The sequence below is a fragment of the Elgaria multicarinata genome, chromosome 1, assembly GCF_023053635.1.
Source record: "Elgaria multicarinata webbii isolate HBS135686 ecotype San Diego chromosome 1, rElgMul1.1.pri, whole genome shotgun sequence".
In the NCBI taxonomy this organism is placed as follows: Eukaryota; Metazoa; Chordata; class Lepidosauria; order Squamata; family Anguidae; genus Elgaria; species Elgaria multicarinata.
Genome location: NC_086171.1, coordinates 168,364,872 through 168,380,787, shown reverse-complemented (window position 1 = coordinate 168,380,787; position 15,916 = coordinate 168,364,872). Strand labels below are relative to the sequence as shown.

General features: G+C 41.3%; 2 protein-coding genes across 6 annotated transcripts in view; one reads left to right on the top strand and one right to left on the bottom strand.

The window, feature by feature from the left end:
• SRGAP2 (SLIT-ROBO Rho GTPase activating protein 2) overlaps nucleotides 1–1,091 on the bottom strand; it is a 205,287-nt gene extending 204,196 nt beyond the window's left edge. For 4 of the 5 annotated variants that reach the window (XM_063142633.1, XM_063142642.1, XM_063142648.1 and 1 more), the window contains exon 1: nucleotides 881–1,091. The gene's annotated coding sequence lies outside the window, so the exon portion shown is untranslated. The remainder of the gene's footprint in view (nucleotides 1–880) is intronic. The other variant, XM_063142664.1, reaches the window with a different exon arrangement.
• Nucleotides 1,092–2,066: 975 nt separating this feature from the next.
• Nucleotides 2,067–15,538, top strand: FAM72A (family with sequence similarity 72 member A). The gene is made up of 4 exons (XM_063119401.1): nucleotides 2,067–2,186; nucleotides 10,510–10,587; nucleotides 12,596–12,720; nucleotides 14,367–15,538. The coding sequence occupies exons 1-4, from the start codon at nucleotides 2,122–2,124 to the stop codon at nucleotides 14,459–14,461; spliced, it is 363 nt and encodes a 120-aa protein (XP_062975471.1). The 5' UTR covers nucleotides 2,067–2,121; the 3' UTR covers nucleotides 14,462–15,538.
• Nucleotides 15,539–15,916: the final 378 nt, after the last annotated feature.

Below are 15,916 nucleotides of genomic sequence, written 5' to 3'. Positions count from 1 at the left end.
CCTGTCTTTCCTTCTCGTTGCTAAACATATCAGGAAGAGGATGTAAAAAGGAAAAGTATCAGACTAGGAACAGGGTGTATACGGCTTGAGCAAGTGAGGGAGGCGGATGTATTGTTGTCTGACAAGCAACACTAGGGAGCCTACGTTTTGTTAGCCATGCACAACAGGAGAGGGAAATCACTCCACAGGAAACAAAATATGCAGTTGCTCATCAAGGAGTATTATGAACTCAGAACTACATTTTAGAAGTGGGAGGGGGAGAGAGAAGGAACATAATGGGCTGGGGCTATCGTCCAGGCACAGTATTATGGGCTGGTGGTGGCATAAAAAAGTTAATGGGCTATACTATGGCGAGCAAACTAAAGGGCTTATTAAAGCATACAAAGGTGAGTTAGGAATATAGTTTTGAAGATACTCTTTAGAAGATCTGGGTTTTAATGGGTAGGTGACAAATGAAGGCAGTTTTGTAGAGGAACTCTTTTCTTCCCTCCATGGATGAATACAGGAAACCAAGAGCAATCAGACTCCCCTGCTTGCCGCAATGGGAAATATTATGGGATGGAACATCGATCCTATCCCAGTAGACTAGAGCACGACTCCAACACGCTTGTGTTGGCTGTGGGCTACTAAGAGAAGATCGGTCCGCATATAGTGGGAGGTGCTGGTGGAATATTATAGGATGGGGAATGCTATAGACTTCTAGAAGGAGCGCTGTTTCGGAGTGGGCTTCCTGTCCTGGCGGGAGGCTAGCATTACAATAATTACAGTCAAGATCGAGGAAGCAAGCAGGCGGATCCCCATGGGATAGGAAAATTGCACTGGCTTTTAACGCGGCCGGGGATAGAGCCTCGAATTTCTCCATCCTGGACGCAACTATTACCTGCAGCGCTGCACAGACGGAGCCCTTTTCCCACGAGCCGCGTTCCTCGGGCTGCTCCCGCGGTCCGTTCCCTCCGCAACCCCACTCCAGCAACTCCTCCCATTCTGAGAAGCCACACCAATCGAGAGCGGATATTGTGAAGACAGGCTGCCGCTTCAGCCAATAGTCACTCCGCACCATCCGTCCTCTGCAGCCTCGGTCCCGCCACTTTTCCGTACTAGCACTGCCCATTGAAAACTAAGGCGGACCATTCAGAATGCTCTGAGGGCCAGAAGCTCAGCCCAGTGGGCTGCGTCCGTGGCAGGGCGGGACATGCAAATATGAGTTATGAGTGGGCCAATCGAAAGCAAGGGGTATGTCCTCATTCCTCATACGTAGGGCGAGAGGAGAGAAAACGGCCCCTTTTCTCCAATTGAGACATTTTTACCAATCAAGCTCCGGAGGCGGGGCAGATTTCCACCAATGGAAGGCAAAGTTGCAGATTCAAACTGACAGGGGCCAGGGAAGCGACGTGAGGTCTTACTCCTGAGCAGCAAGCGCACGTAGGAGAGAAGCCCCCACCGTGGGGGGGGGGGGTCGCTGGCAGGAGTCAGCTGGATCCGGATCAGTCAGTGAGGGGCTGAGCAGCAAGGAAGTGACCTGAGACTCCTGAATCCGGAGATAACTAAGGGTCGTCAAGGTGACTGGCGTTGCCTACGGGACTGTAACAGAGGGTTGCATGGTAAAAAGGAAGTGTGGAACATTGGCCAGGGAGGGATAGTCTATTGGCATTGGGCGGATTAAAAAAAATATAATTAAGGAATAAATAGTCTTAAGAGAGTGGAGAAAGCATCCTACGAAAACCTCCGTAGATCGCTTTAATGCAGATTCTTAAGTTCAAATATTGTGTTCCCATCCACTCAGGCTGTTAAAACAGAGGGCAGCACCATCACCACTTCTTTCCCCCATTACATTTTTATGGGTTCCAACCCGTGTTAGCGATTGCAAATAGAGAAACGAAGAGTGACCTTTAATGCAGATTCACTAAGAGGTCAGGAGCGTGGGGGTAGGGGGTGTCTTCCCCCATCTCCCCTCCCATACGAATTCTTTATCTACCTTACTGAGAGCAGTACAAGGAAACGATGGAGTCCTTCCTGGTACAGACTGAGCTTGCCACGTCCACCAGCAGTTTCAGTTTTGCAGACAGGTGTGTGTCCCTGCTGTGCTGCAAGTTCTGCCAACAAGTGCTAAGTTCAAGGGGCATGAAAGCTGTACTCCTGGCCGACACGGAAACAGATCTCTATTCCACAGACATCCCTCCCACCAGGTGAGTCAACAACACAGGAGCCTCGGAGAATCCACAATTAGCTGCAATTCTGCATCCAACGATTCCAAGTTTGCTCGACATCTTGTGCACCTAAGAGATTCTTAAGGATTCTTAAGAGCCACAGTGGTTTACCTTGATTTGAACTAAGGAACCACTTTTGGTGCTATGTTTCTAGTTTTTAATTCTTGCAGAGTAATTAAGATGAAATGCAATGGTCATATGATCTTGGTGAAATGCATGAAATGTTCAGTTTGAATTATGCTTCATTCTCACTACATTTATTAACATTTAAAGCCCTAAATGGTTTGGGGCCAGGCTATCTGAAGGAACGCCTCCTCCCATATGTACCTGCCAGGCCCTAAGGTCATCCTCAGGGGTCCTTCTCCATGAGCCCCTGCCAAAGGAAGTGAGGCAGGTGGCTACCAGGAGGAGGGCCTTCTCTGCTGTAGCACACCGGCTGTGGAATGAGCTCCCTAAGGAGGTTCGCCTGGCATCAACACTATATTCTTTCAGATGCCAGGTGAAGACCTTTTTATTCTCTCAGCATTTTAACAGTCTATAAATTCAATTTTAACTTTGCTGTTTAAAATTTGTATTTCTGCACTGCTGCTGATTTTATCCTGGTTGTGCTTTTATATTGTATTTTATATCATGTTTTTGTACTGTGTGTTTTATACTTTGAATGGTTTTAATTTTTGTGAACTGCCCAGGCAGCTTCGGCTGTTGGGCGATATAAAAAATGCAATAAATAAATAAATAAATAAATGCAGCACCATGTACATTGATGGTGCTATATAAATTAATAATAATCTGCCAGGTTGAGGATTCAGCCAAATGTGGCTGCTGTCGAAAAAGCTAATTTGTGTTCATGGGGCTTACATACCTCTCCTACTGAGCCTTGCCTGTTATACATTATTATTATTATTTATTTATATAGCACCATCAATGTACATGGTGCTGTACAGATTACACAGTAAATAGCAAGACCCTGCCGCATAGGCTTATAATCTAATAAAGTTGTAGTAAACAATAAGGAGGGAAAGAGAATGCAAACAGGCACCGGGTAGGGTGAAGCTAACAGTATAGAGTCAGAACAAACTCAATATTTAAAAGCTATAGGGAAAAGAAAAGTTTTTAGCTGAGTTTTAAAAGCTGTGATTGAGTTTGTAGTTCTCAAGTGTTCTGGAAGAGCGTTCCAGGCGTAAGGGGCAGCAGAAGAAAAAGGACTTATAACATGCTATAACTGTAGAAATATATTCTATTTGTAAAGATTCAGAATCAAGAAAGGAGGCGAAACCTATCTAAAATATGGGACTTTCTAAACAGGTTAACACAACTTGTGATCCACCAGCCTGAATGCAAGTTACACTACTGTATTTGCAGTCCCAGGCAGAGAGCAAAAACCCCTGGTGAGTCGCCGGTGGGCTTTGTTCAGATTGGCAAATCACAAATTTGGAAGGCCTATTCTAAAATGTCCATCAGCTTAAATTATGAAAGGGAAACAAATTGTTCTAATACTAGGATGACACCACCAACGCAGCAGCAGTAAGTGAATGTAACTGGCATTATTCTAGAGCTGTCACTTTCACTTCCCTTAATAGTCAGTTTCTGGTCTATTTGTTGTGGTAACAGTAAAAAGCACATAGGGGGGTGTTCCATAAACCACAGGAAGACATAGACTCTGCCTTCCATCAGCTTCAGTGGTTGTGAATCAAAAAGCGTAACTGCAAAAGTATGGGGCAGGGGAGAAGTGTTGGAATATTAATGTACAATGTTTTAGCTAAGGTACTAATATATATGTAAGACTTTACAATCTTCTTAAGGATGACTAGTATCATTAAATTATTTGCCCCAGGATAGCCACAGAAATCAAAAAGAAACTTGCTAATGGATCCCACCCCAGACTGATGGTACTCTAAGCACCAATTAATTTATATCATGGATAAAATGATTGGCTCATTCTTGATACTGTATGTGCAGCCTGCTACAAGATTTGTTATTTTCTAGAATAGAGGTGGGCAGACTTCAGGCTTACAGGATCTACTTAGTTTTTTATTCAAACCTAGTGAGCCTGGTGCAAAAGAATTCTAAGCCCAGGAATTTGTTTGAGTACCAGAACTGCTTGGATCACAAATCCTTCCACATAAAAAACCATTCCTGATTACACCAAGCTTTCTTCATTTTAGCAGTATAATTTGGGGCAGAGGGGTGGAGTTGCTGATGTTGCCAAACAACTGAGTCAGAGAGAACTACCAGTAAACCCAAACCAACTTCTGCTCAACCCTGTTCTAGAAAAAATCTTTTCAGGGCACTAAAGCAGCTGTTCTGAGGATGGGAGATTTGCTGCTTCTGACAAACCTGCTTCCCCTTTTTCAGAATCTATATTCTATCATGCATTTTTTTTTGAAAAAAAATCAAGGCTCCCCTCGACATAAATGAGGTAGGCAACCCCTTGGAAAAAGGTGGCAATCTTCCAAACTGATGCAGGAGCAATACTATTTTAAAGCCCAGGTTTTGGGTGTTATGAGAAGCATCTTGTAGTCATGTGTATATGTATTCCCTACTCTTGTGAGGGAGAGCATGGGTGTTGCTATTCCCAGAGGGTGCATGTGCAGTTTCTACCTCCACAGCTGATTACTTACTTACACACACACACACACACAAACCCCATGTTTCCCTTTTTGAACCTGAGTCCCCAAATAAATTTTAAACTCCCCTGAGTTATTAAAGTAGCATGGGCTTTTAGGTATGGGAGCTTTTTCAGTGGAAGATGCCACCTCACGGATGCCAGTTCTTTCTTCAATTTTCTGTTTGCCGTGTGTAATGTCAGAAGAGCTTTAAACAGTAGGTTTTAAAGAATAGCCCAAAGATTTAGGTGGATACCATCTGAAAATGAAACTTTGAAGGATGAGGATTTGGATGAGGAGGTGCAAGGAACGCTTATCAAATTTGCAGATGACACAAAATTGGGTGGGATAGCTAATGTCCTGGAAGACAGAAACAAACTTCAAAGTGATCTTGATAGGCTGGAGTGCTGGGCTGAAAACAACAGAATGAAATTTAATAGGGATAAATGCCAAGTTCTACATCTAGGAAAAATAAACCAAATTAAAAGTTACAAGATGGGGGATACTTGGCTTAGCAATACTACAAGTGAGAAGGATCTTGGAATTGTTGTAGATCACAAGCTGAATACGAGCCAACAGTGTGATGTGGCTGCAAAAAAAAGCAAATGCTATTTTGGGCTGCATTAATGGAAGTATAGCTTCCAAATCGTGTGAAGTACTGGTTCCCCTCTATTCGTCACTGGTTAGGCCTCATCTTGAGTATTGCGTCCAGTTCTGGGCATCACACTTCAAGAAGGATGCAGATAAACTACAGCATGTTCAGAGGAGGGCAACGAGTATGATCAGGGGTCTGGAAACAAAGCCCTATGAGGAGAGACTAAAAGAACTGGGCATGTTTAGCCTGGAGAAGACAAGATTGAGGGGAGACATGATAGCACTCTTCAAATTCTTGCAAGGTTGTCACACAGAGGAGGGCCAGGATCTCTTCTCAATCATCCTAGAGTGCAGGACACAGAATAATGGGCTCAAGTTACAGGAAGCCAGATTCCAGCTGGACATTAGCAAAAACGTCCTCACTGTTAGAGCAGTATAACAATAGAACCGGTTACCAGGGGAGGTTGTGGGCTCTTCCACACTAGAAGCATTCATTCAAGAGGCAGCTGGACAACTATCTGTCAGGGATGCTTTAAGGTGGATTCCTGCACTGAGCAGGGGGTTGGACTTGATGGCCTTATAGGCCCTTTCCAATTCTACTATTCTATGATTGGATTTCTTGGACAGAATCCATAAAAGCTTCCTAATCATAACTGAAGAACTGAAACACAAAAATGTTGGGAACTACCATGCTGCTTTTTCTGATTAATCTCACTAAATCAATGTGGATTGTTAGAAATAAGAGGTGAAGAAAGCACTAATTCCAACTTGTTCAATGTCTCAATTTCTTTCCAAATTCATGCCACCATTAAACTACATTACATTACACTACCATTAGTAATATTGTAAATAATATCAACAAGTACTCAACATTTGAGCAGTATTAGAAAATATTTGTTATATATTAACTGTATATAGAAACATAGGAAGCTGCCTTTTAATAGTGTAATCGTAGTTTAATATTGTCCACACTGAATGGCAGAGGCTTTCCAGGGTTTTGGTCTTTCCTAACCCTACCTGGATATATCAAGGATTGAACCTGGGACCTTTTGTGCAAAGCATATGCCCTACCACTTAGCTACAACCCCAGTCTTTCTGACTGAATATGTTTATGCCACATAATCAGTGCTCTAGGCAGTTTTTGGATTTCAAAAGAACAAACACAAAATAATGGAATGAAATAACTTTCAACTCTACAGAATAAACCATTCATCTAAAAATGACACAGAACAGCTCAAATAAAAAGTACCTCTATCATAGTCATCTTCCAAAGGCCGACATTAAAGTGATTTTTAAACAGATGACAGATGCTTCTTAGCTAAATTCTGCATAAACTTACATCTTTCTTGGTGCAAATTTTAGGTAACTGACAAATATTAATGAAATTGAAACAAAAATGGTGCTTCTGTAATCTTGTTGAACAATGAAACAATTGACTACCATACAAATGCAGTAATGAAATTCAGCAAACATCCTTCCAACTGAGATGTTAAAAGAGAAAGATATGTTTTAGTGCCTCAGAAAATTATTTACCACTATTGGCTTCTTTATGCTGTAATAATTGATTAACATGGCAGCTGGGGGTGTTCTGTTAGATGTGAACAGTTAAACTTGAAAGGAAAGCTAATGTGCTGAAAAACTTCTATGTTATGAGACTATAAATCAAGAACGGCAACACCATAGTTGAGCACTGGTGGCTATCTGCCACCTGAATCATATCTACCATGAAAACTCCCAGAGGTAGAAAATTAGGAATTATCTCTTCCTATAAAGCTGAAAGTATGTGTGGGGGATGTACATCCAGAAATGTTTACCCACTTCCAGATGTGTTAGAAATTTGGTACGCTGATAGGTCTGGCTGTACAATGTACCAGAAAAATCTAAAGACACAAAATTTTGGGTTTTAAATATTTTTAAAGAATTTAATTTAAAAAACTAGGCTTATGCCTACAACTCCCAGCATGCCTTAGGCACGAGGCCAGACTTACTGGCCTTTGGAGGCCATGGAGGGGGTGGCCGCTGCATGTCTTTCACAACCCAGATTTCTAAGGTTGTTCTCGAGTAGTCAACCCAATTCCACATGAAAGAAAATCCACATAAATGGGCTGTGTCCGTTTGCGGTGCCTCCTTCCACCCACCATGTATGGTTTTAAAATCACAACTAGATACAACAGTGTGACTTTGAGAGGCCGAACTCTGGACAGGCTCAAAGGCACCCCATCCTGATATCGCTGTTTTCTCAGAATCTGGGGGAAGTGTGCATGTGGCTTTCACCCTATGGAGGGAGGGAGGGGAGGCACTCTGTGCATGCCCAGAAACAAGCTTGACAAAGGGGGCAAGTGCCTGGGCCAGCCCCGCCCCTTCAGTACAGGCTCCTGATGGAGCACTTGGTGGGTGAGAAGCGCAGGCTGAGGTTGTCCCCGCAGGAGTTGGCCGGAGTTGGGCACATCCACTGACAGTTGCTTAGCTCCCCTCCTCGGTGATGTTACTCTGCACATATGGAACATGTCCTTTAAATAAGTGAGGACTTGATTTTTGTGAAAGCTGGATTGGTCAAACTCTATATATTGACAGGCCATTCAACTGTTTGCTAATCTGTAATTTCAAGCTTTTGTTTCATTGTTTGACATCTCAATCAAACCATGATAATGCAACTGTGCAAATATTTGATCTTATTGACAATCAGAGGGACTGGCAGGTAAGCATTTCCTAGGATATCCCTTTACCCTCAATTTAGTAATGTACACCCAACCTGCTAGTCTGTGGAGGAGCAACAAGAGAAATGGGCAAATTTAAAAGGGGAGATTCCGCTCATCTTTCCAAAGATGAGCAGAACTGGATTCCTATGGATTATCTTCAAGAGGATAAATTCAAAATACAGAGATATTTACCTGTGAATAAGTTCTGAAAAAGACAGTCATCGTGATATTTCAAAGTTCTGTAGTACTGATGATTAATCCAGAGTGTAGAATCGCTTGCACTAATTATGTCTTGAGGATCTCATGATTAAAGTCCTGTGGGATAAGAGACCTTATTTGGCCACATCACCATCCATCATGGGTTCCACTGCTACATTTGTTTAGGGTCCTCAGTAAATAATCTTTGTTTGTCTTATGGTAATACCTTGGATAATGATTACATACTGTGATGGGCATGTCACTAATGAGCATTAGTGATGTTCCTGAACTATTGGAGTGTGATCATAATGATTTGAATGGTGATATTCTTCAAGGTTTACCTGTGTGGAAGGTAGAGATGCTTCAAGAATGTGTGAATTCCGATGCACATTGACCCTGATCTATATTTCCCAGTCTAGTGTTCCTTATAATTATCCTTCAAATTTCACACTTCAAGTTTTGTGATGCAGTTCTTGGAGCACAAAACATACCAACTGCTTTAAAATAAATCTTTTAGCATAAAATACATTTAGAAGTGTAAACATCTAGATAAAATATGTTTAGAAACACATACTGAAATACATATTTATATACTAATTCTCATGCATATTTATCACACATTAATGTAGAAACAGGAAAGAATAGGTTGAATCCAATGTTAGTCTACTCAGAGTAGAATTGAATGGGACTTAAACCCATTTATTTCAATGGGTCTGTCCTGAGTAGGACTAACATGGGATTCAACTCGTTGGACTTAACAGCACATGAAGCTGACCCAGACCAGAAATAGACAGATCTGTCCATCTTGACTTGTAGGCAGATTCAAGTTCCCATCCCATGTTTGATTTGCTCCTTTCACAAGCATAGGCAACACTTCTGGAACTTCTCAGTGCCATGTGGAGAAACCCCTTAAACTAAAGCAGTCACTTTAGGGAAATTTACTTCAGGATTAGTCTCATCTTAGAAGAATGTTGCTTTCTTACAAGCTGAGTTATTTTATTTATATCTTCATAATAAATCACAAAATGGTTTAAAAATAAAATACAAAATATAAGCACTAATAAACCAATACTATTAAACAGTAAAAGAAATAAAAAATCAAACTGCAGCTAGATAATAAATACATCATCCAAACGAAACAGAAGGCTTCAAGATCTGTATGATTACTTGGAAGTAAATCCCACTCAGGGTTATAGCCTTTTAGCCCAATCCAATGCACAAACACAATAGGACTTACTTAGGGTGACCATATGAAAAGGAGGACAGGGGTCCTGTCTTTTTAACAGTTGTATTGAAAAGGAAATTTCAGCAGGTGTCATTTGTATATATGGGGAACCTGGTGAAATTTCCTCTTCATCATACCAGTTAAAGCTGCAGGTGCCCTGCCCTCTTTTAAATCTGCTCACTCTAGTATAGCTCCTGCAGCTTTAACTGTTGTGACGAAGAGGGAATTCCACCAGGTTCTCCAGATATACAAATGACACCTGCTGAAATTTCCTTTTCTATGCAACTGTTAAAGATACAAGAGCCCTGTCCTCCTTTTCATATGGTCACCCTACCTTATAACTAAGTAAAAGAAGAAGATGTGAGCCTGAGTGGCGCTTTGGTATTCTGCAATATCTGCAAGCTTAAACAACCACCAGGCATTTCTAAGCAGTTGTTGTCTCCAATAACAAAACCTTTTCCAGGGTTTTAATACATCAACAAACATTAATTCTTAACAGGTTGCCTCATACAAATAAAATTGTTTCTCACGGTAAGCTTGGCATCACAATGGAAGCAAAATTGTCACATTCAGCCAGGGACAAATGCTATTTATCTTAGAGTAAAACAACATTCCATTAAAAACCTCATCTCTAAGTCCTGGCCATCAGAACCTTGCTATGCTAAAAGTCTTCTCTAGCTTGGTTTGATCATTTTTTGGAGAGAGAAAATACCAGAAAAAGTCACCCAGTCAAAGCCCTTTAAATCAAAGGCTAAGCCCATTCACCAGTTATAAAATTGTTTTACTATATTGCCTTGCCAGTGGAGAGGCTTACGATGGCTATTAGAAGAAAGAGATTTCTAAATGGAAAATAAACAAAGGGAATAGTGCTCTGTTGGAACTTTAATTATGAGAATACTTCATTCACCGCTAACATCGTAAAAACATGATCACGTTCATTTTAACTATCCACAGTATATTTCTTCTCCAATCCCCACTAGTACTGTTGACTTCATTGGAAACTGCTATTTCACAGAAATCTGCAAATGTAAACTGAAGAATGTGGCCTGTTTGAAATGGTAAGTAATATTATAATTTAACTTAGCATAATGTTAAGGACAGCTGTGTAGTCTCTACCTCTTTGTTCTTTTGAGTGCAAGGGACTGAAGCTAACTTGATTGTTTAAGGTTCACTTACCTGGAAATATATAGAATAGATTTCAGCACTAAAATGTTTGGCATAGGATGATCTAACACCTGTTTAGGATGACTGTACCGATATAACATCCTCCGGACTCCTAAAGTCAGGTTGAATCCTCAGTTGTAGGGTTACGTTTTTTGTTTTTGCTGCTTTTGCTCCTATGCCTTTAACAGCATCTTGACGTGCAGAAATATGGCAGGAAATGTTTTTCCTGGCATAAAGATGGGAGAAGCTTAACCTTTTAAATTTCTGCATATCTACGTTTCTGCTGTTTATGGCACAAGAACTGTGTAGTTTAAAAAAAGAAAAGAAAAAGCTGATAGCCCTTGTATTCAGTAGCAGCTGAAGGATGTACAGCCAAAGGATTTTGACTCCAATTATGCATAATGCTAGGCTGCTTAATTCCAAGCTTTGCACAAGCCATCTTTGTGGCTAATTTTTTATTAATCAAATGTCTATACCATTGTTTCTGTCAAAGGGATACTATCAAAATCATATCCTAGAGCACAATCCTAGGTCCCAGTGTTGATGACTGGAGAGAATTGGGATGGTGCATTGGCGTCACTTCACCAGCAGAGAGGAGCGTCACCAGGGATGGAGCTCCACAGCAGTGGGCAGGAAGCTACTACCCTGCTTCATGGGCAGCGAGGAGGGGGAGAAACTACCTTTAGTTCTGCTGGATCCAAAGCCAATCTGTTCCCTGGTTCCCCTTGGACAAGCCCAATTTAGGCCTATCAGCTATGCCAGCCTGTGACTGGCATAGCTAAAGGGCCTAAATTTTAACGATTAAAAATAATAATAATTGCCACCCCACACCTTCTGCCCTTACCAGTCCAAGCTGGTGGTGGATCTGTCTCTCTGCTCTTCCCTGCCCTCACTTTGGATTGCTCTGTCCTTTATTTTAAACTTATTGTTTTATTAGAGTAGAACTGACAGTCTCCGCCATAGGGCAACTCACATATTGAATAAAAATAAGTAAATAAATAAATAGCACAATGACCTGATTCACATGTAACTACCAACTGTGGGTTAAACAACCCATAGTTATTCACAGCCGTCATTTCTGCTTTTTTATGCAAACCTGGAATTCTAGATTATTGAGTTGTGGGGCGGAGAATCCCAGAGTTTTAAGCAAACAACAAACCATGGGTTAAAACATTGGGTTATTTCCTCCTCAGTGACCCAAAGCTTTGGGATTTTATAGCATGATGAACAACCAGGTTCCTGGGTTGTATAAAAAAGTACAAATGAAGCAGCAACTGAGCATGAGGCAGTATGATCACTCATTCCCAACAACCCACCAGTTGTCATTACAGGTGTTCCAGGTAATCAAACAAATCAAATCAAACCAATAAGTTGTCATTCTGAGCAAACCAGGTCATCAAACAATTCCAACAGAATAGAGAGAAAACCTACCTTTCATAAAAGCTCAGTACAGGAAACTAATTTTATTATCTATTAAGTTTTTTCAACAATTTAATACTTCTCCCTCTAATCAATTAACAACTTTTCTACTGGTAGGAATTTATCATCATATCAATCATTATTAGATCCCATACCTTCCAGATCCATTCAGATGTGACTATGGTGAGGCAATCTGATGGTTCTTGTTGTTCTGAAATACAAAACCTGTTTTTTTAAAAAAGCAGCATATGTTGGTATAGCCCATTAAATTAATATAGAACTGTATTCAGGGATTAAAAATAAAAGTGCAGGCTATATACATAGGCTATTTCTAAATTGTTTTCCAGTTGCTTTTGGCTCAGTATTTAATCAAGCATTCAATATTGAGAATGCTTTCATATACCTGTTAATACTACAACTTATTCTTGTGTATACTTGTTCATCTAAGGATGTGTATATCAGATATGCTGTTTGCTCTTCCAGCGGCAATGTGGTAGGTTACCATGTGATTGCTCCATGCAAACCTTGCTTGCTCTCCTGCAACAATGGACACTTCTGGATGTTTCACAGCCAGGCCGTCTTTGGAATCAACCGACTGGATTCCTCTGGTATGGAAAATTTCATTCTGCACACAAAGTTAATTGTTTTATCCTCCTGCAAGTGTTCTCTCTCAATGCTTTTAGTACCAAAAACTTATACCAGGAGATGTAGAACTGGCAGGGCTGAAGTCTGTCTACTTTTTTTTTAATTAGACACTCATGAACCACCAACCATTGCAAAATAGTGGCTCAGAAAGGTGGTCCTACCTGTAGAATTCAGGAACAGGATATTTCTGAACACATGCTAAGCCCAGGAAATGGTTGACTGGCCATGTGTCCTATTTTAGGGAGGACTGTCCTCTATTTTGAAGGTGTCCTTTATTTGAAGATCTGTCCATATATAAAGATAGAGAACTATTGGGAGGAAGACCTGGGTTCTAAAATTAAGGGTGTAAAAGTAGTGTGGGGAGAGAAGAGGAAAATTAGAACTTGCAGGTACCAAAAGTGTCAAATACGTTATGATCAGATGGAATGGCCACTGAAGAGACAGCTCTGGGAAAAGAGGAGCCAAATGACAAGCTGTTCCAAGCTGAGCCAGTTAAATGGGCTGGACTGTCTCCCCTCTCCCTCAAATTCAGCTAGATGGGCTTCTAATAACTGACAGTTCCAGAAAAGGAGGTGCCCAATAGCAGTTGGCCCCCATTAAGGTGATGGAGTCGGTCGAAAAAGTATGCGTTCCTTCAACACTCCTTATATATTGTCATTATTTATAATTCCTCATTACTATAAATAAAACGTATTATAAACTCATCAACAATGATGGCAATTTAATCTTGTATTGTGTCCAGTTCTGGGCACCACACTTCAAGAAGGATGCAGACAAGCTGGAGCGTGTTCAGAGGAGGGCAACCAGGATGATCAGTGGTCTGGAAACAAAGCCCTATGAAGAGAGACTGAAAGAACTGGGCATGTTTAGCCAGGAGAAGATTGAGGGGGAGACATGATAGCACTCTTCAAATTCTTGAAAGGTTGTCACACAGTGGAGGGCCAGGATCTCTTCTTGATCATCCCAGAGTGCAGGACACGGAATAATGGACTCAAGTAACAGGAAGCCAGATTCTGGCTTGACATCAGGAAAAACTTCCTGACAGTTAGAGCACTACAACAATGGAATCAGTTACCTAGGGAGGTTGTGGGCTCTCCCACACTAGAGACATTCAAGAGGCAGCTGGACAACCATCTGTCAGGGATGCTTTAAGGTGGATTCCTGCACTGAGCAGGGGGTTGGACTTGATGGCCTTAGAGGCCCCTTCCAACTCTACTATTCTATGATTCTATAATCCTATATCCCAATGTTGTAATTGGTATTGTTATGGCACCTGAGAACCTAAGACAACCCTGCAGCATTAGGACACTTGAACCATTACATGTGACATGGAAGAGGGAACCTTGGAAGTTGCAGATTATCAGACTCCTGCAATGTTGTGACATAACAAGCTACATTGCTGAAATTCTCTGTTCTATACAAGTGTTTAAATAAACACAAATGTTGAAAGGTTTAGCTAGCCCTGTACTAAAAGATGACATATAAATATATACTTATATATTCATCGATATATAAATTTCAGGGTGATAGCCTTGTTTGGCAATGTGTTTTATTTATTTATCTGGTCACCAAGAGTACAAATGAAATTATTTTTCCTTTTCCTTTTAAGGTACAAACTTCTTGCTTTGGGGCAACTTGCCAGATTTAGAAGAGAGTACAGAGGAAGACGTGTCCAGCATTTCTGAAGAAGAATATATCAGATAAATGTTATCAGCAGCATGCTCCACGGTGTGTTTCTCTTGCATTTCCAAGAAGCATAATGTGCAAATCCCAGCAAGGCAGAGCAAAGGGAAAAAGAAAACACTTCAAAGGGTAATACCTGTTGACCTTAGACAGTCTGATCTAGTAAGTATCCTGCTGTATGACATGACTAGGATGTGAAGGTTAAAATACAGTCTTTTTTGTTCACTTTCTGAAAAGACACTCGCCATCAGTATGCATATCTGGCTTCTGCAATCGCTTGCTACAGTCCCTTTCCTAAAGGACAGTGTTGTTATAGACAAGATCAAGAAGTGAGTGCCACATCATCATCACTTATGGTTGTTCTAAGAAAGGTCTGGTACCAACATAGAGGAAAGCCCTGTGGCTTTTGATGTGTGGCGTGTTATCTCTTGGTCTGCATGACCTCTTTTTTCCTGAACAGCTGGCTGGGCCAGGGGCTATACATGGCCTCCCTTCTGGGGCCACAATTTATGGAGCTGCACAGGGAGCTGGCAGTGAAAACTGACTGTGCTATTGGCAGTGTTCCAGAACCCTATGTTTGTATAACATAACAGAGGGTTTATTGGGTAGCACTTAAACCTAAGTCTTTCTGCATACGTCATGCAAGGGTAGCACAGCATGTTGAGTTCTGCTGAAAGGCTCACTTTCGAGGAAACCTACTGAATCACTTTTTGCTGCCAGTGCACATATAGCCAGAAAGTGTGAGGACAACTGGCGTGCATCCCCACTCTTAACAGAAAGGGAAGACGCAAAGAAAATCATAACAAAAGAACCAGAAACCCCTGGTTCTGGATCTGCAAAAATCCTCTTGGATATGTAAGTTCAAGAAACGAAGAGGCAAAGGAAGAATAGTATCCAAGATGTAGCATATGTAACTAGGTTCACCTTTTTCTCCAGTTGTTCGTGAAAAGAGCTGGGCAGAGTGCAATGCTGGAAGAGAATGTAGTAAATGCAAGACCCGGTTCAATAAAAAAATCCTTCTGGCTTCTTTGCTGCTGGCACAAGAGAATTCCTTACGGAGCTGGTGGCACAGTGCCGTTTGGAAAGAAAGCCGCCAGGCATGGCCCAAATTGAATCATGCAGTTAGGTAGGTAACTGCCTAGCTAGGTAGCAGCGAGTAAAGCAGTTTGCATTTTCAAAATTGATGAAGTGTCATCTGGAGGAGAGAGAGAGAGAGAGAGAGACTACTAGTGCACTGTTTGGAAGAAACAATTATGACAAGAATATTCAAGAGGCTTTGGTACTTCGTATGCTCTAGTTTATAGGGCACTTTATAGGCCTGGTACAGATCCAGTGCCTTTGCTGTGGGGAGCCTACAATTGCTTGAGTGAGTTCTTGTGTCAGCATCAACTTTAATTCATTTGAATGGGACTAGCTGTAAGTAAAGGAATCAGCTTATGCTAGGGAATAAATATTGTCTATTTATTTGCAAAGATG